At 54.0% G+C, this 19,597-nt stretch overlaps 1 protein-coding gene and 1 non-coding gene across 6 annotated transcripts in view; both read left to right on the forward strand.

Annotated features, from left to right (window-relative positions):
• NDRG4 (NDRG family member 4) overlaps positions 1-19,597 on the forward strand; it is a 42,496-nt gene that overhangs the window by 10,974 nt on the left and 11,925 nt on the right. For 3 of the 5 annotated variants that reach the window (XM_012743940.2, XM_012743937.2, XM_012743938.2), the window contains exons 2-3: positions 9,909-10,003; positions 14,898-14,942. In XM_012743940.2, the coding sequence (XP_012599394.1) occupies positions 9,932-10,003; positions 14,898-14,942 (117 nt within the window). In that variant the 5' untranslated portion in view covers positions 9,909-9,931. Of the gene's footprint in view, positions 1-9,908; positions 10,004-14,897; positions 14,943-19,077; positions 19,222-19,597 lie in introns of those variants that run through there. The other 2 variants (XM_012743943.2, XM_012743942.3) reach the window with 1 other exon arrangement.
• LOC142862999 (U6 spliceosomal RNA) lies at positions 16,813-16,916 on the forward strand. Its single transcript, XR_012913888.1, has one exon. It is a non-coding gene; the product is annotated as a U6 spliceosomal RNA (small nuclear RNA).

Raw genomic sequence — 19,597 nt, forward strand, 5'->3', positions numbered from 1 at the left:
AAACAATTTATTTCAATTATAGTTTCTTTTATAAGAATTCACAAGAGCGATAGATGCTTTAAAAAATCTGGATCAAGGCGGGCATGGTGGCATATGCCTGTGGTCCCAGCTACTCAGAGCTTGAGCCCAGGAGTCCTAATCCAGCCTGGGCAACATAGCAAGACTCCATCTTAAAAAAGAAGAAGTATGGCCGGGCGCGGTGGCTCACGCCTGTAATCCTAGCTCTCTGGGAGGCCGAGGCGGGCGGATTGCTCAAGGTTAGGAGTTCAAAACCAGCCTGAGCAAGAGCGAGACCCCGTCTCTACTATAAATAGAAAGAAACTAATTGGCCAACTGATATATATATTAAAAATTAGCCGGGCATGGTGGCGCATGCCTGTAGTCCCAGCTACTCGGGAGGCTGAGACAGAAGGATCGCTCAAGCCCAGGAGTTTGAGGTTGCTGTGAGCTAGGCTGACGCCAGGGCACTCACACTAGCCTGGGCAACAAAGCGAGACTCTGTCTCAAAAAAAAAAAAAAAAAAAAAAGAAGAAGTAAACTAAAATAAAATTTAAAATACTAAAAGTCTGAATCTATGTCTAAAAGTGTTCTTTTTAAGTACAAAACACCCTGAATGATGAGAACTCATGTCGGTAGCAATTCTGAAACTACTTTGTGTATATTCTAGGAATTAACAAATAAGCAAAAATATTGTGGAAAATGAAAGCCAGGTTTCTGACTATTGGAGAAAAAATTGTGAATCAAATAAAGGAGGAATAGAATAAACTCTGTGGTTGAATTCAGATTAGAGGCATCGGTATAAATTTGAGATTTTTAATATGTATGCAGATGGATAGATTTCGAAGTAAGTATGTGTGTTATTGTCTTGCATATATTTCCTTGCTCCGCCTGCTGAGAGGATCTTGACCAATGAACACCCCGGTAGCAGTGAGCACACCTAGTGCCCAGGTCTTGGTTTCTAAACAGCATTCTCCATTAAAAGGAACCAGGCCTCCTTGGAGAAATGCTTGGTTTCAAGGTTGAGGCAGAGAAAGTACAAGATGAGTTTCAGACATTTAATGAGGCTAGAAAATTCTAAACTACTCAAAATATGATGAGTATATGTTGAAAGCACACAAGAACCAACTTGAAGGGACTCCCAATGATCAAATCTGGCCCAATTTGGACAATGGAATAGACAAGGGTAGCAATGGATTTTATCCCATAGGATAAAATATGCATGAGTCCAAACTGATGTAAACAAATAATTGAATAAATAAATAAGTGGAGAAGAAAGGACAGCTCTTTCTTACAGGAGAATTCCAATTAAAAAGTATAGAAGGGGCCGGGCGCGGTGGCTCACGCCTGTAATCCTACACTCTGGGAGGCCGAGGCGGGCGGATTGTTCAAGGTCAGGAGTTCAAAACCAGCCTGAGCGGGACCCCGGCTCTACCATAAAAATAGAAAGAAATTAATTGGCCAAGTAATATATGTAATATAAAAATCAGCCGGGCATGGTGGCTTGTGCCTGTAGTCCCAGCTACTCGGGAGGCTGAGGCAGGAGGATCGCTTGAGCCCAGGAGTTTGAGGTTGCTGTGAGCTAGGCTGACGCCAAGGCACTCACTCTAGCCTAGGCAAGAAAGCGAGACTCTGTCTCAAAAAAAAAAAAAAAAAAAAAAAAAAAAGTATAGAAGGGATGAAGGAAATAGAAAGTTATCGTTGGGCAGACAACAAAGTAATAATTGTAGGCGAGAATCATCAATTGTTGCTAAAAATAGCGGGCAAAAGAAAGTATGATGAGAAACAGGATGTTTGCATAGTCTCAAAGTATCTTCCCACAAGATACTTACTAATTAGAAAGGGTAAAATAGTGTAATAACTTTTCAGGGGAGAAACCTAGTGGATACAACCTTAATCAAGTGACCAAGGTTAACATTCCCAGTAATACGACAGACTGATACCACATACCCCTGATACGATGTACAGAGAATGGCACATCACTTCTTTTGTGTCCTTGCCAAAAATGTGTAACCTCAGTCCAATCATGAGAAACCCCACAGAGAAACCCAGACTGAGGACACTACAGTTTAGCTGACCAGTGCTCTTCAAAAGTGTCAAGGTCATAAAAGACAAAGAAAGATGGAGAATTTTCCCAACTGGAGGAGACTAAGGAGATATTAAAAACTAAATGCAATGTGGCATCCTGGATTGGATCCTGGACTCAGAAAAGGGTATTATTGGGGAAAACTGGCGAAATTCATATAAGGCCTATATATTACTTAACAGTATTATATCAGTGTTTCTGGTTTCTCTAACTGTGTTATGGTTGGTTGTGTAGCATAATAACATTGGGGGAAGCTGGGTGAAGGGTATGTGGGAAATTTCTGTGTCCCTGTGCTTCTTTTTTTTTTTTTTTTCTTCTTATTTTTTGCAATTTTTCTGTAAGCCTAAAGTTTTCTCAAAATACAAAGTTAAAAGTGGGGAAGGCATTATGTTTAATTGGGTGTAGTTTTTTTCTTCTTATTGATATATAAAATGTTACTGTCACTTATAATCAGTGGTATCTTAGATTTGATAAAATCTGGTGTATAGGATAAAAATATCTCCCTTTTACACCCTTCTAAACCTATATTCTTCCCCAGAGATAAACATTGTTACAGTTTACCCCAAATTATTTGAGAATTGTTTTGAATTTGCCAATATATATACCTATTCAGTCCATATATTTTCACAATAATGGGATTATTTATACTTATTATTTTATGACATGCCTTTATCTCTTGAGTGCATGTTTTAGAATGCTTTTCCTATCCATTTGAGTGGAGCTGCCTTGTTTTTTCAATAGGTACATGGTACTCCAGGGCGCAGATATTCCATAATTTATTTAGCCATTCTCCTGATGTTTATTTAGGTGGTTTCAGTTTTTCATATTCCAGACAGTGCTGCAGTGAGCATCCTTGTGCACTGCCTCTTAGTGTACCCATGGGTGTTTTTCTTTAGGATAAATATCTAGAGACAAAATTGCAGAATTGAGATATTTGCATTTGACAAACCACCAAGTTGCCCTCCAGATAAAGCTGAACCCACTGCCATCCAACCAACACTGTGACAGTATGTGCCCATTTTCCCACAACCTCACTAAGACTGGATAGTATCAATTTGTTAATTGTTTGTAGTCTTGGCTGGGCGCAGTGGCTCATGCCTATAATCCCAGCACATTGGGAGGTTGAAGTGGGAGGATCGCTTGAGGCCAGGAGTTCAAGACCAGCCTGGCCAACATAGCGAGATACTATCTCTACAAAATAATGAAAAATTTAGCCAGGCACGGTGGCACACACCTGTAGTCCTAGCTACTCAGGAGGCTGAGGCAGGAGGATCACTTGAGCCCAGGAGTTCAGAGCTGCAGGGAGCTATGATTACACCACTGCACTCCAGCCTGGGCAACAGAGTGAGACCCTGTCTATGAAAAAATTACTTTTTAAAAATTTAAAAAATAGGCCGGGCGCGGTGGCTCACGCCTGTAATCCTAGCTCTCTGGGAGGCCGAGGCTGGCGGATTGCTCGAGGTCAGGAGTTCGAAACCAGCCTGAGCAAGAGCGAGACCCTGTCTCTACTAGAAATAGAAAGAAATTAATTGGCCAACTAATATATATAGAAAAAAATGAGCCGGGCATGGTGGCGCATGCCTGTAGTCCCAGCTACTCGGGAGGCTGAGGCAGGAGGATTGCTTGAGCCCAGGCGTTTGAGGTTGCTGTGAGCTAGGCTGACGCCACGGCACTCAGTCTAGCCTGGGCAACAAAGCGAGACTCTGTCTCAAAAAAAAAAAAAAAATTAAAAAAATAATTTTTAGTCTATATGAAGAATTTCATTTCATTTCATTGAATAAACATGTTACCGAGTGTCTGCCCTGTGCCCAGCACTGTTGTAGACAGGGAACAAAATAGATGAAGTCCTCATCCTCTAGGAGTGTCTGAGAAGGTGTTTAAGCAGGTATTGATGCCTCATCGTTGCATTTGCATTTCTCTGATGATGAGTGAGGTGGGCAAATGCTTTCCATATGTTGGTTCTTCTGAACTCCCTATTCCAGATCTTGCCTCATTTTTCCATTGAGTGTGTGGTCTTTTTCGTTCTCCTCGTTGAGCCTGGAACGGGAGAGCTGCTAAGTCTATTCCCCTGTAGGGGGTTTTATCAAGCCCTGTGGGGAGACCAGAGACACGGCAGGACTTGAGAGTGAGGAGAGAGCCCAGGTGAAGCTGCGCGAGGTGCTGAGGCAGCTTTGTGTCCCACCCCACTGCCTCGGAAACCTCTTGCCAGCCAACCCCATCAAGCAACATTGGACCAAATGGTGGCCTCTCTTGAAAGGACCTTGGAGCCTTGATGGTATGCACTGAGCACTACTTTATGCCTACAAATGACGTCAGAACAGTGGCCTTTGAGCTACAAAAGTGTTTCTTCTGGGCTCTTCTTACAGCTTGCATGGGCAGGTCAACCGCAAGGATTTCCAGTCTCTCAGTTCAGTTCACCAGTTAGTAACCCTCCATGTGCCCGGGCTCTGATGAGGTTGGGAAGATGAACACGATCAGATCTCTGTCCCCTGGGAGGTTACAGTAGGAGGATGAAACCACTCATCCATGCGTCAGTTCATTATCGAGATGAAACAACCCAGTCATCGTGGGTTCAAATCCAGGTTCCATCACTGACCCGCTGTGAGACCTTGGGCTGGTGACTTCGCCTCTTTGTGCCTCACCTCCTCAGCTCCAAAATGAGGACAATAACAGTGCCTGCCTCAGAGACGAGTTGTGCGGAGTAGATGAAATTATGCATCTAAAATGCTGAAACCGGTACCTAGAACATAGTAAGTGCTCAGTAATATTGATTCTTTTTGTTATTATTATTGTAGGGATATGACGAGGAAAGGCATTCTAGGCAGAAGGAACAGCATGAACAAAGGCACGTGCTTCCCAGTGGTACAAAGTGCTTACCGAGTCAGCTGGATCTTTGGCTATAAATGTCAGAATCCATATACGGCCGCCTTAAGCAGGAGGGCATGTGCTGGGCGGGTGTGCGGGGTGGCGGGTGTTGGCAGGGCGGTGATGGTTGTTGGGGACATAGGAATTCATAGTCTCAACCCAAGGAAAAAGCAGGAGAACTGGTCTGGTTCAAGTTGGGCATAAACAGAGGAGCTGTAACTAGAGAGAGGAAGTGGAGACTGGGCTGGAAGAAAAAAAATAGTGTCTCATGCATCCTCCTGTCCAGCCATCGACCCAGGAAGGCAGAATGCATGTGGGGTGGGGTATAAGAGCAGGGACTCTGGGTCCCCTTGCTGGGTCCACCACTGGGGGACTTGCACCAGTCACACGTTCTTGTGTCTTCTTTTTCTCATCTGTGAAAGGGGGTGCAGAGGGAAGGTCTTGTCCCTCCTAGCCCCACTCTCAGTGTTGTCCCAACCCTCTGAGGTCAGGATCGGGACAGGGAGAGTGACAAGGAGGCCAGCTCCCTGGATGGCTCCAAATCCCTGTGTAGTGCAGCTGGGAGGTTATCCCCCAGTTTCTGGGGTCTCAGGTTTCTGGGGCTTCTTTTCTAACCAGGGTGCTGGCATGGTGTGTATGGGGGGGAGGGGTGGCGTGTGTGTCGTTGAGCACTGACTCTGATCCAGGGCAGCAGGGAAGCACCAGGCCAGCAGCGACTGGAAGCGATTGTGCAGCACTGTCCCCAAATCACGTGGCCCTTCTCACCTGCAGCCCCTGGGCACTAACTATTGGCAGGAGCCCCCGGTCACTGAGACTACCAGGAATCCCCATCGTATTTCCAGACATCCCCTACCAGCCCCTGCCATCGTCGGACTCGCCCTTCCCATTCGACAGTCGCTGTATTCTGTAGGATGTGTAACCGTTACGGGTCAACTTAAGCATTTATTGAGTCATTTCAGGAATGACCACAGTCTTCACTTATATTTGTCAGCCCAGTAAATCTGAGGGTTCACACGGCTCAGGTGTCAGCATAGGATCGCATTTAAAGAAGCACAAGGCCAGGCACGGTGGCTCACGCCTGTAATCCCAGCACTCTGGGAGGCCGAGGTGGGTGGATCGCTCAAGGTCAGGAGTTCGAAACCAGCCTGAGCAAGAGTGAGACCCCCGGCTCTACCAAAAAATAGAAAGCAATTAATTGGCCAACTAAAAACATATAGAAAAAATTAGCCAGGCATGGTGGCACATGCCTGTAGTCCCAGTTACTCGGGAGGCTGAGGCAGGAGGATCCACTGAGCCCAGGAGTCTGAGGTTTCTGTGAGCTAGGCTGATGCCACGGCACTCTAGCCCAGGCAAAAGAGAGTGAGACTCTGTCTCAAAAAAAAGGACAAATCGCCAAGATGAAGTGTAGTTCCTCTTAAAGAATCCACCTGCATTAACACTGTTCAGGGGCCCTTCCCACACTCCCCAGTGCTCTTTTGCCCCTGTGGCCTCTCACGCGTCGCTGTCCCCCAGCCAGGGGGCTGTGTTTCCTCTCCGCATCCGTTTACCAACTCTTCCCTATGTACATCAGCTGGCCTCCCTGCCCGCAGCCGTGAGTGTTTCCTCTAGCAGATGCGGGAAGACAAACTCCGGAGTAGCCCTGAGTAGGCAAGAGAGGTGCGGAAGCCCCCGATCCCCTGTGCTAAGTTAGTGTTGTCCCGTTCAAATCTGTACAGAAATCTTCCATCTAAAAGGCATTTTTATATCTATTGTCTCTTGCTCTTCAAACCTTTCTGAGCTGGGCAGAGGAGGGCTCTTGTTCCCATCTTGGGAATATTAATAAGTGGGCCTTTGATTTGCCAAAATAAAGGCAGGTGGCCGGTGGGAGGGAAAAAATATTGGCCGCGTTTCCAATATTGGAAGAAATATTGGAAACTCCCAGCCTCTGATAAGCAGAGGGGCTGGGATTCGTCCCAGGCCCGTTTGTTGTTTGTAGCTCCTTGTTCTCTTTAGGAAATAAGGGGCCAAAAGGGCAGAGCAGAAAGAGCCACCACTGACCACTTTATAGACCCCTACCGCCGAGCCCCCGTGCCACCATCCTTGCAGCCCTTAACCAGGCTTCACTGGAGAAGGTTGACGGGATTCGCATTTTCTTCTAACTTATCCCCTAGCTGCTTGGGGTTTTTTATTAATAAAAATCATAACTTTGTCCGGAAGTTCTCTGCCACGCCCCTGTGGGAACGTCCACTCTGGCCTCTTGGTCCCAGAGTCCCCCAGCACCCACACTGCCATCTTCCATGGGCTGAGACAGTGCCAGTTCTCTGGATTATGAGGTCTCTCTCTGGCCCCCTCCCTGCCACTCCCTCCGTCACAGGCCATCTGTCCCTGCGCTGCCCACTCTCAGCCCTTTTAATAGCCTTGTCCTTGGGGAGGATGGTTGGGGGGAGGGTGGGGACACCCCAGTGATGCCAAGGGGCTTCATCGTGATGGGAGTTCAGGGAGAGGCAGATGGCTGAAAATGTTCCATTGGGGGAAGACTTTTCCAAGGTGGGGGCTCTGCGTTCAGCTCCCGCCGGATGGATGGGTGATGGGATGGAAGGGAACGGGAGGAGGAGAGCAGAGAGGATGCCTTTCTAAAAATACAGCCCATCTGCATTGTGTTAGCTGGTTTCCTCGGAAACCACTGGGAACCCGAGAGCTCCGGTAAGGCTCAGTGGCGTGCAGGGACCCCGGCTGAGCAGGCAGGTGCCTCCCTGCCTGGCCTCCTGGTGCGTAGGACGAGGGCTGTCCCCGGAGGCTCCGCTCCATGGCTCTCATTTCGGCTTCCATGGGGCCTGGGTGGCCAGGAGCTCCAAGCCCAGCCCCGACACGTGCGAATCCCAAGCTAGACTCCGGCGGGGACCCCCACGCATTCACAAGGCACAGTCTTCGTCTTTGTAACCATCTGGAGGACTGAAGCTTCCTCTTCCCTTTCCTAGGGAAGGTCCAGAGCGGCCACCTGGTCTCACGACAGCAGCCCTGCTGCACAAGTGGGTTCCCCCCCTGAGGCTCTGTGTCCTTGTGTCCTCTTCCATCACTGGGCCTGCCATAAGGAGAAGCCAAAGGGGGGTGGGATGGGCAAGGGGCTTTACCCTTAAGAAAGACTAGAAATAGGGCTGGAAAGGACGGGAGGAAGGAATCCAGGAATCCATCCTTCCATCCTTCCAGGTCAGGCGGCTGTGGTGTTACAGAAAGAGCACTGAGCACTGGACTAGGAGTCCAGTCCTGGCCATATCTGGGCAAGTAATTGAACCTCTTTTAGCCTTGGTTTCCACATCTCACTTCCCATCAGAGTGAAATAAAATAGCACAAGAAAGCACCTCATGAGCTTTGAAATGCTTTGCAAGAATATTACCAGATAGTTTTTAAAAAGTGTTTTTTCCTGATTCCAGATTGCAGACCCCAGTTTTCAGTCTTCCCCCCGGGGTAATGCCTGCTAACTTTGATGTACAGCCTTGCAGGCTTTTTCTGTGGAACTGCCTGCATCTTTCACACATGGGATAATACTGCATATTTCTTTTGTAACTGCTTTTCTATTTATTATAACACAAGCATTTTCCCACTTTATTAAATATTTTTTACTAGTTATTGGCCCATAACTTATTTATTAGGTGCCTATTGATGGACACTTTTTTCCTTCTAGTTTTTCTCTAATATAAATGGCACTATGGTGATATTCTTATAGATAAATCATCACTTGCCTTCTTTGGTTTCCTTGGGAAATTTCTCCCAGGGAGGGGATTGCTGAGTCTAAGAGTATGAACCTTTTAAATAATCTTGATTCTCTTCTCAGTCTGTCCTTCCAAAAAAAAAAAAAAGAAATAATCTTAATTCATTTGTGACACTTCCTCCAGAAAGATATATTTATTTATCCAGCCGTAAGCAATAGAAGAAAGGGTCGGTTTCATTGCATGTTTGCTAGCACTGCAAACTTTGCCGGTTGCATTGGTGGGGGGAAAGCATCTTATTTTAATTTGAATTTCTTTGAGTTATAGTAAGCTTGAATATTTTTCCATGTATTTATTGGCCTGTTTTGATAATTCTTTTATGAATTTCTGGATTATGCCCTTGGCTAGTTTTTCTCTGGGTGCATTCTGGTCTGTGCCATACTGAAATCCAAGGAGGGATGGTGGTGCCAGTCGTAGAAGAAATGTGGGGCCTGAGGTCTTCTCTGTCTTCTTTCCCCCACTGCTGGCTCACACACACACACACACACACACACACACCTGCGTGTACGCACATGTATGCACACCTGTTTCTTCCCCTGAGGTTCAGAGGCCCCTGGGTCTCCCAGGAACACCCTTCAGTTAGGGCCTGGGACCCACGTTCCAGCAGCTGTCACCGGATCCATGCTAGTAGCCTGTTGTGACTGGAACCCACCCCTTCAACATCACTCTGCTGGTGCCCTCCCTGCGCTCCCTCCCAGGGCCACCCTCAGGCAGATGTGTCCTTCAGGCTGTCAGCAGAGCCCTCGCTCTGTCCCTGTCCAGCTTCTCTGCCCTCCAGAACCTCACTGTCCACTCGGGACGTCAGGGACCTTCCGCAGGGGATCATGTCTGCTTCCGAACCTGACTTTGGCCTCCCCACACTGGCCCCTCTGTTTCTCAATAGATGCAGAATTTTGCTCGTAATTGTTTTAGGGATCATCATATGTTGCTTTTCTCCCCCCCACCCCGCCTCTTTTTTTTTTTTTTTTTTTGAAACATGTTTTAACTTTTAAGAGCAAGTACCGTAATGACGTACCCTGAGCCAAACAGGCCGGCCTCGCAGGTCTTGCAGCCCGAGGCCTCCGTGCGCAGCGGGAGGAGGATGCACAGGTCCGTGTGGTCCCCGGAGCTCCCGCCCCAGCCCTGGCTTGCGCTGTCCTTCTCTGCCCGGGAGATTCAGAGCAGGGCGTGGCTGCCCCTCCGCAGCCGGTCTCATCCTGTCCCTCCCTCCCTAGGCCTCCTGCTCCACGACGTGACCATGGCCGGGCTGCAGGAGCTGCGGTTCCCCGAGGAGAAGCCGCTGCTGCGGGGCCAGGACACAACCGAGCTGGTGAGTCGCCCCTTTGAGGTCCTGGTGCCGCGCGCGCCACCTCGTGGCCAAGAGGGAAACCGCGCGCCTTCCCTGCCGCCGTTTGGGCGGGGTGGGGGCTGACCCTCCTTTGGCAACACCCTGAGAACTGAGGAGCCTGTCCCCGCCTTGGGAGACTTCCTCGGGTGGCCTGAGCACCTGCGCGACTGAGACCCAGCCCGCTTCACCGAGGCTTTGGCTGTCTTTGAGGCTGGAGTTGCTTTGGGAGAGTTACCCCCATTTTAGTGATGAGAAAACTAAGGCACAGAAAGGTGGGCCCACTTGGCCAGCGACACACGGCTGGCGGGGAATGAGGCGGTGCTCAACCCCAGGTTCCGGACAGCCACGGCCCCACGAGGGTAGCCACTGGGTAGTGCTGCCCCCAGGAGGACGTGGTGCCCCACCCCCATCTGCGGGGACCTTTCCTCACAAGCCTCTGAGGTGCCAAGGCAGGTCTTAACAACAGCGCCACCAGGGCCGGTGGGGCAGAGGCGCCCAGAGTCCCAGTTGGGGGAACCAGGCATAAGGTGCCAGAGTGACTTACACCCCACGCTCTCGCTGTGGGGACACCCCGTGTCCACCTCCCCTTTCCCTCCCGCCCAGCGCCATCGTACTGGTGGCTGTGACAAACCACTCTGCAAGGAGGAGTATGGGTCCTGTCCCCTGCTCGTGGAATTCTGGGTCACCAGAGCTTGGGGGGGGGTCCCTCATTTTACAGATGGGGAGGCCAGGAGTCCAGCCCCCCAAACCTTCAGCGCTGTCCTCTATGTGGCTTCCCCCCACAAGGTGAGCCCAAGAACCACTGAGCAGCCCAGGGCTCCTGGAGGTCCAACCACGGGAGACCTCAGCCCTGCCCTGCGAAGGTACCATCTTTTCTTAAAAAGCAAACCTTGAGTTAACTGATAAGACCTGGATGACCTGAGGGCAGCTGTCAGGGTCCCACGGGTGAGCCGCACACGGGGACAGGCCCTTTATTCTACATTCGTTCGCTCGCTGGTCCAAGCCCTGTCATGTCCTCCTGGCTGGTCTTTTTGCTTCTGTTCTTGCTCCATACAATGCTTTTATTTTTTTTTTTTTTTGAGACAGAGTCTCGCTTTGTTGCCCAGGCTAGAGTGAGTGCCGTGGCATCAGCCTAGCTCACAGCAACCTCAAACTCCTGGGCTCAAGCAATCCTTCTGCCTCAGCCTCCCGAGTAGCTGGGACTACAGGCATGCGCCACCATGCCCGGCTAATTTTTATATATATATATTAATTGGCCAATTAATTTGTTTCTATTTATAGTAGAGACGGGGTCTCGCTCTTGCTCAGACTGGTTTCGAACTCCTGACCTCGAGCAATCCGCCCGCCTCGGCCTCCCAAGAGCTAGGATTACAGGCTTGAGCCACCGCGCCCGGCCTTATACAATGCTTTTAAAATGCATCAGGCCACTCCTCTGCTTACAGAGCCTCAGCGGCTGCCATCTCACCCAGGGATGGGGCCCCGGATGCAGTCTGTCCCCAGTCACCCAGTCTTTCCCCCGACCACTCGTGTTCCAGGCTGTTCCTCTCTCCGGGCTGCGCTCACCTGGAACCCTGCAGGGTGACCCCTGTCGTATTCAGGGCGCTGCTCCAATGCCCCCTCCACAGAGAGGCCTTCTCAACCGCTGGATCTGATACCCCAGCGTGCTCTGGCCCTGGGGATGACACCTGCCACCGTCCACCCTGCCACACCAGCTCCCAGGGCCGAGGGCCGGTCTGTTTTGTGACCGTGTCTCCCCAGCCCCCAGCCCCCAGCACAGCGCCCCGCACACGGTAGACTCTCAGCGACGACGCGGGCTGGGCGGAAGGCACTGATCGCCATACGGCTCTGAAGAAAGAAGTTTCTCAGAACTTTCCAAAAAGTCCTTCCTCCCCATGCCAGCCTGTTTCTCGAGGCATGTGAGCAGAGACCTCTTGTGAGGTTTGGAGAGGGGGCCGGTGGTGGCCCTCGGGGGGTACGCAGCTTACAGGGAAGCCTCGCGAAGGTGCCACCTGCCTGTGCGGCGTGTGCTTCTGTGGCCCAGGTTGGACCCCAGCTCGGTGCGGAGAGCTGAGGGCTTCTTGGCCTGACCCCTGCCCTGCCTGGCTCTTCACCCCGACCTCGGCAGGACACCCTCCTCTGCCCAGCGCTTGCCGCCCCTCCCTGCCTGCCTAGCGAGCACCCTCCTGCCTCCTCGTGCCACGCTGGCACCGGCTCTGCTGCAGTTGGTGTCTCACCCCATCCCTCCACCGCCAGGGCAGAGTTTGCCACACGATGTCCCCACCACTGCGTTTCAGTCTCCCATGGAGGCCTCTCTTGTCCTTGAGTCAGCACAAGTCCCCTGCTATGGCCCCGGGACATCTGCTTTTCCAAAGGTGCAGTCAATGCCCCAAACAGCCACCCGGGTGCCCGCGGCGTGGTGCCCGGGTGCGGCCCGGCCCCTCTCTCTGCCTTCCACAGCTGTCTTGCTCTGTCCCGGGCTGCAACTGTCACAGACCGGCTGTCCTTCTCCAAGCGCGGCATGTGGAAGGGCTCTGCGCCCCGGAGGAGCGGGTGCTTCCGAGTTTACCCACGTCCCACCCACCCTCCGTGGCACTGCCCGGCGCGGGAGAGCTGCTGCTCGGCCTGCCCTGTGCCCGTGTCCCCCCCACCTCGGCCCCCCACAGCACTCGGAGGCCTGTCCACGTCCTGTCCGCGGCCGGCCCTCTCCACTGTTGTTCTCCAGCTGCCCACTCAGTTCCCACGCGACCTCCTGGGCCTCTGTCAGCTTGTGTTACCCCCGCTGTCTCTCGGCTTTTTGGTCTCTGCCTTCCTGCACCCTTCATCTCCTGGCCCCCCTCCCAGCACCCCGTGAGCACACAGCACACCCTGCTATTATCTGCCTCATCCTTTTTGTCAGGTTTTGTTTTGAAAAAACTGCCTCCTCCCTCTTTCTCTGAGATAATTGCCCTCTTAAGGTCTCAAGTATGAAAATCTCCCACGGCTGGGCGTGGTGGCTCACGCCTGTAATCTCGGTGCTTTGAGAGGCTGAGATGTTGGATCACTTGAGGTCTGGAGTTCGAGACCAGCCTGGGCAACATAGCAAGACCCCCCACCTCTAAAAAAATTCAGAAAAAAAATTTAACCAGGTGTGGTGGTGTACACCTGTAATCCCAGCTACTTAGGAGGCTGAGGTGGGAGAATCCCTGGAGTCCAGGAGTTCAAAGTTACAGTGAGCTATGATGATGCCGCTGCACTCCAGCTTGGAGTGACAGAAAGGACCCTGTCTCTACAAAAACAACTGAAAAAAGGATTTGAAAGAATCTCCCACATCTACCTGCCCAGCCCTCCTGTGCGAGGTGCCTGAGTGAGAGGATCCAGCAGTGAGCAGCCCCAGGCCCTTTCTCCTTCCCTGGAGGCTCCAGGAGTGGCCGCCTCCCCCAAACCCATGCAAAGCCCGCAGGCCTGGGATGGCCCAAAGCCCGGCTCTCCTCTTTGGGTGTGGGCACCCCTGGGGCTCTCTGATCATCTCCACCTGCCAGAGTGCAGGCGCTGAACTTTTCCTTATTTTGAGAAAAAACACCAGAAGTACTGGTTTCCTTCTTCCCACTGCTGTGATTTGGGGTCGTTCCCCTTCTTGTATATCGTAGCCCACCCCCTTCTCGTGTTAGCCTCCACTGACGTCCTCTTTCCAACTTGATCGTCTCATGTATCCATATGCGTTTCCAGCAGGAGGACCCGGGGCAGACCCCGTACTAGTGCAGGAATACAAAGGACAGGGCCGCGGGCAGCAGCACGCTTCTCATTTACTCCCTTAAAACACTGAGGCTCGCAGGCTACGTGACCTCCCAGGAGCTCACAGCCCAGCAAAGGGGAGCAGAGAAGCTTCTAGACAGACACAGCAGGGCACGGCGGGGTCTGGGAGTTCTGCTTTACCTGGGCGTGTGCTGGTCCCTGATGTTTCCCTTTCTAGGCCCAGAGGGGGCCCGAGTCTGAGCAGGCCCAGGTGCCTTGCTATACAAACAAGGAGATGGGGACCCAGAGAGGGCGAGTCACACAGCCAGAGCCAGGCCCTCCGCAGTGTCTGAGCGTTGCTTGGCCTCAGGGAGAGCCCTGGAGCCTCAGGCATGGGGTTCGAGCCCCCACTCTCCCGCTCCCCTCTGTGCAGCCTCAGAGACGGCAGGTGCCTTCTGAGCCTGCTTCCCCTCCTGTGTGAAGTCAGTGTTCATCCAGACTGTTCGTGTTTGGGGAGCCCCTGCCATGCCAGGCTCCATGCGGGGAGCACAGCCAGACACGGCCCTGCCCTCGGCACCACCGTCCAGGGCGGGACAGGCTGGACTCCAAGGCTCGGGCCGTCCGTGTCAAGTGAGCCCCAGCTCATTCAAGAGCAGGGAGCGGCCAGGTCTAGGAAGGTTGGGGCAGCCGCCACTGCCAGGCCTTTGTTCGGGGTAGAAAATCCCCCTCAGTCCTCCTCCATGTGGGCCTCAGCTTCCCCATCGCTAAAGTGGGTGCGATGGCCATACCCACCCCTCCCTGCCTCTACCTGTGTTCCCTGATGGTCAGACCGTGAAAAACGTCTATGGGGGCAGGAGGGCAAAGTGACCAACGGCAAGTCAGAGATTGCACCACTTTCTAGCCTGTAACTCAGCCTCGCTGAGCCTTGTCCTTACCGCCTGTGAAATGGAACTCTTCACATCTGAAATTAACAAGCTCATGGGTACGTCCCTCAAGTACTTGACAGCCAGATAGATCCCTGGCACTTGGTGAGGTCTTGGTCGCCTTTGTGAGCGTTAAGATAGATGGGGAAACAGAAATCGAGTCTGCTCACAGCAGATCCCCTGTGGGCCCCTCAGGCCAGCTGGGGACTAACTCGCCACCACCTCTCTTTGTCTTCCCACAGGAGAACTCCGACACCTTCCTCTCAGCCGTGGACACGGACTGGAAGGTATGTCAAGGCTCAGCCTCCTGAGATGTGGGACCAATAGCTGGCCAGGCCCTCCGCTACCCGGCCAGGTCCCAGAGGAGGGTCACAGCCGTTCTGTGTGTGTGCCCCTAGCCTGGAGTGGCCGCTAGGACCACCCTCACAGCTCTCAGTGGCTCTGCCTGCCGCAGCCCTGCCCGATGGAGAGCTGCCCAGGGTGAACAGGACAGCAGGAAAGGGAGAGGGGCTCTGCGGGGAGTGACGATGGGGAAGGGAGTGAGGGATGTTGTCATCTGAATCAGCATTTTCCTCCAATGAAAGCCAGGTTTGATGCTCCAAAATAGCTCCTGTTTCCATGGCAGCTGTTGCCAGGACAACCGTATCCTCTTTAGTTGATACCAGATTCTCTGTGAAAACGGAAAGTGCCCTTTGTTTTCATTCCTCCTCGCGGTGATGCTGCTCACTTGGCCAGCCCCTGCTCCCCTCCGAGTCCCGCAGTGACCGTTTACTGCCAGTTCTTGGGGAAATGGCTGACAGCAGACACAGGGAGCTGCACTGGGATCCAGGGCCCCACTGGCCATCAAAACGTACTGAGTAAATTCAGACCCTTCCTCCTGGCTAGATGGAACTAGCCCCCGGGCCACTGCCCTTGTCTCAGCCTGACCTCGATTTGGGTTAGTCTCCAAGCTCCGGACGCAGGGGTGACGGGGGAGGTGGGGCTGCCCGCGGGCTCCTCCCCCAGCGTGAGCGGCTCTACAGTGAGAATCCGGCCTGCGCGCTGGTCCCTTGGTCACGCGCCACGCCAAGGACGGGAGGCGAGGCTTCAGGTCAGCCAATGTGCTCAGGTCCCCTGGGAGTGCCACGTCCAGACACAAAGGGCTCTGGAGCTGGGGGACAGGATGGGATTCCAACAGTGGGGAACAAACTCGAGCCCAGGAGGGATGTGGCGGAGATGCCCAGGCTGCTAGGAAGGGACAGCCTGAGATCGGAGCAGGCACACCGCAGTCTGCTGGGGGCTTGTCTGTCCTCCGTGCCCCCCACAGGGCCGGGCAGGAATGTGTGTGCAGACGGGCCCTGGAGCAGGGGGCTGGCGAAAGAAGATCCTGCGGCAGCCAGCCCAGGCCTGGCACTCTGGTCCCACAACGGGAGAGGCCGAGACCAGCGGTGCTGGCTGCCAGTCCCAACACACACAGGCCCACGGGGAAGAGGGAAGAGGAGGTCAGAGGGATGCCTGGGCTGGTGCAGGAGGCCCCCGCCGAGCCCTCTGAGCAGCAGCCCCTGAGTGGGGCCCTCACCCAGTGGCGTATGGGAACCCGGCTCTCAAGGTCCTTCAAGGGCGAGGTTATGCTGAAAGGCACCTTCCTGTCCACTGTGGTCACACCACATGGAGGCAGCTTTTTTTTTTTTTTTTAAAGAGAAGCAGCCACAAGGATGGCTGTTATCTGGGCTAAGCCCTGGCAGGGATTTTATTCCCTGCTCACCATGACAGGGGCTGTCACTGTCCTGTCCCTTGCTTCAGTGGGCCCAGCCACAGAGGAGGTAGCATGGCAGAGGGACTGACAGACAGACAGACCAAGGCTTAGGTCCTGGCCCTGCCACTTACGGGCCACGTGGCCTCTAGCACTGGTCACTCCACTTGGCCACCTCATTTTCCCAGTGAGCCAGGCAGCGTGGACTGCCCTGAGCATTTATGAGGTGACGGTGCCCGCAGGCTTGGCACTCGGAGACTGTGACAAGTGGCCAGCTGACTGTGACAAGTGGCCACCAGAGCACAGAGTTGGAGCCAAACTGCCTAGATGTGGTTTCTGGCTCTGTGTGATGTTGGGCAGGTTACCAAACCTCTCTGTGCCTCATTCTCCTCATTTGTAAAGTGGATAGGAAGAGGATAAAACGAGTGCTCACCTCAGCAGCACAAACATCAAAATTGGAGCCATACGGAGACTAGCATGGCCACTGTGTAAAGATGACAGGCAAATTCATGAAGCGTTCGTATATTTTAAAAGAAGATAAAATGAGGTAACGTGTAAAATGGTTGAATGGAGCCTGGCACGGGGAGACATTTTAGTAAGTGTCCGTCACTCTGGATAACGAGCCCGAAGGCCCAACGGTGCCGGTAAGCTCCAGTGCGAACTAGCCGGGCGGGGAAATTACCTCACTCTCTGCTCCTCGGTTTCCTCATCCTTTCTTATAGGTTCACAAGGAGTGTGTGTATTATCCTCGCAACCACGGGTGCAGTGGGCTCTGCTGTTTCTCCCATTTAGCTGTGGAGGCTCAGAGAGGCTGACTGACTTTCCCAAGGCCACACAGCAAGGAAGTAGGAAGTAGCAGAGCTGTGACTGGCACCAAGGTTTGGCCAGTAAGACCACAGCCCACCTTGTCTGGCCACAATAACCACACAACCTTCGTGGAAGGGGCCGAGAGTCTGGAGGGGCACACGCACTGTCCCATTTCTCCCCGAGCAGGGTCTGGGCAGGGGTGGGGTCATGTCTGGAGTGGTTCATGCGGTATTTTCTTATTCTTATGGCAACTCTTGGAGGAAGGCATGCAATTCTTGGTTTACAGTTGAGAAGCCTGAGGCACAGAGAGGCTAAGAGAGCTTGCCGAAGGTCGCCCAGCTAGTGGAGGGCTGGGAGGGACTTAAACCCAGGTCTGCAGGTTTGTAGCCAATGAGCTGAGCAGAAATGGAGGCCGTGGCTAGGAGTGAGCAGTGTCACAGGTCAGCTTGTCACCCGGGTCCAAGGGTGGCGAGAAGCCACTCAGAGGTCAGAGGTTGGAGTGGGTGTAGGATTGAGTGGGGACCATGGGGTGTGGGAGGACTTTGTGGGCAGAGCACAGGGCAGGGCTGTGCCTTTGCAGGCGGCCTCTGGGCTTCTGTGGCCACAGTGGCTATGGGAACAGGGAGCATGGCCAGCAGGTGAGGGGCTGGGGGACACCCCATTCCACATCCTGCTGCCCTGGGGAGCACAGGGCCTGGCGCTTTGCTCTAAGCCCCAAAGCAAGAGGTCAGAGATGGGGCAAGGAAAGTTGTTGGTGTCCCCAGACAGTAGACATGGTCAGGAATAGGGTAATGGCAGACATTGACCAGGTCACCAGGCATCCAGGGACGAGAAGTTGACCACCTTCCCCAAGGGCAGCGGCCAGTGTGCTGGGCTGTTGGCACAGGCTGGGTGAGTGGCGTGCTCTTCACCAACAAGACAGAATGGGGGCACAGGCGCCAGCACTCCTCCCTCCCCTCTGCCGCCCCTGTTCTCTCAGCCCAGGGCCCCCCCCTCCACTCCCTGCCCGGCCTATTTCCTCTCCTCCTCTGCTCTCCTGTGGCACCCGGCTCACCGCCCAGATCCTTGCTGCCCAGGAGGACGGGGCACGGAGCCTGCGGTGGCTCTTGTGTCCTGCTCCCCAGACACCTGGGAGCCAAGCCCCACACTGGTTGGCCTGGAGCCCTTGTGGCAGAGTAGGGGTGGGGAGGGCAGAGCCAGTATATGCCCTACCAAACCCCTGGTCCTGCCATCTGCCCAGGGGCCCTGGCCCCAGAACCCCACCTTCATCAGTGTGGGGCAGCCCTGGGCACCCATGTGGGCAGAGTAGAAGCTGTCATAGGGGAGAAAGTCCCCAGTGGGTGGAGCAATCCCCTGATGCAGGTGATAACCCAGATGGCCCCGAAAAGCAGTGACTCCCCAGGTCTCTTCAAGGTTAAATGATCCAGGCCTTCCAGGTGGGGAGGCTGGCCTGGGGGTCTAGCCCCGGGATGCTAGGCGGAGGGCGCTCTCAGGCCCCCCATTCTGTCCAGGGTGTGGGTCAAAGGCGCTGCCTGTCTGGACCACGCCCGTGCGTCCTGCCCTGCCCACATTGCTGTGCATGTCTGCGAGAGGCCCCTGTGTCCCCGACGCGAGTGAGCCTGTGTGTGGCCTCCGCACCAGTGTTCCCTGGACCCCGTGTGCAGCGGCGGCAGCGGTGTGGCTGCGGGGTGGGGGTGCGTGCAGGGCTGGGACCATCGAGGATGCTGAGTCTCGGGGCGGGATGAGCAGCGGCGGGGCTGGGAAGCCAATCGGAGCCGGGCTTGTCTCCCCGCAGCCAATCGGCGCGTGGGCGGGGAGGGGCTGCGCAGCCTGCGCGGAGGCGGGGCCGGCCTCGGCTGGGCCGATCCGCGTATAAATGGCCCAGGAGCGGCGCCCCGTCACACAGCCGACCGTCTCCCACTCGAGCTGCCCCCTCCCTCTGGACCCGAGTGACTCAGGCCTTTGTTTGCCCGTCCCGGTCGAGGCGGGTGCCCTCCCTCGGCAAGATGCCGGAGTGCTGGGATGGGGTGAGTGAGCGCTCTAGGGGCGGCCAGGCGGGCAGGGAGGACGGCGGCGCATCCTTCAGCCCAGGGCTGGTGGCAGCTCTGCCTTGGGCCGTCCTCACCTTGGGGGTTGCTGAGGCAGGCCAGACTCTCCCTGGTGCCCCTGGTGTGCAGGAGTGGTTGGGGGCAGCTGCCAGTCAGGCCGGGGGACGGGCGGGGGCGAGGGGGCTGTGACAGGGAGGGCCGAAATCCCTGCAGGAAACGGAATGCGCTGTCTGCATTGCCTGTGGGGACCCGTGCCGGTGTGTGTCCCTCCCACCGACCGTGTGCCCTCGGCCCGGCATGTTCCTGCTGGTGTCTGCCCGGGCATCTGGGACCATCAGCCCAGGGGATAAGGGGG

Source organism: Microcebus murinus, chromosome 20, assembly GCF_040939455.1.
Source record: "Microcebus murinus isolate Inina chromosome 20, M.murinus_Inina_mat1.0, whole genome shotgun sequence".
Classification (NCBI taxonomy): Eukaryota; Metazoa; Chordata; class Mammalia; order Primates; family Cheirogaleidae; genus Microcebus; species Microcebus murinus.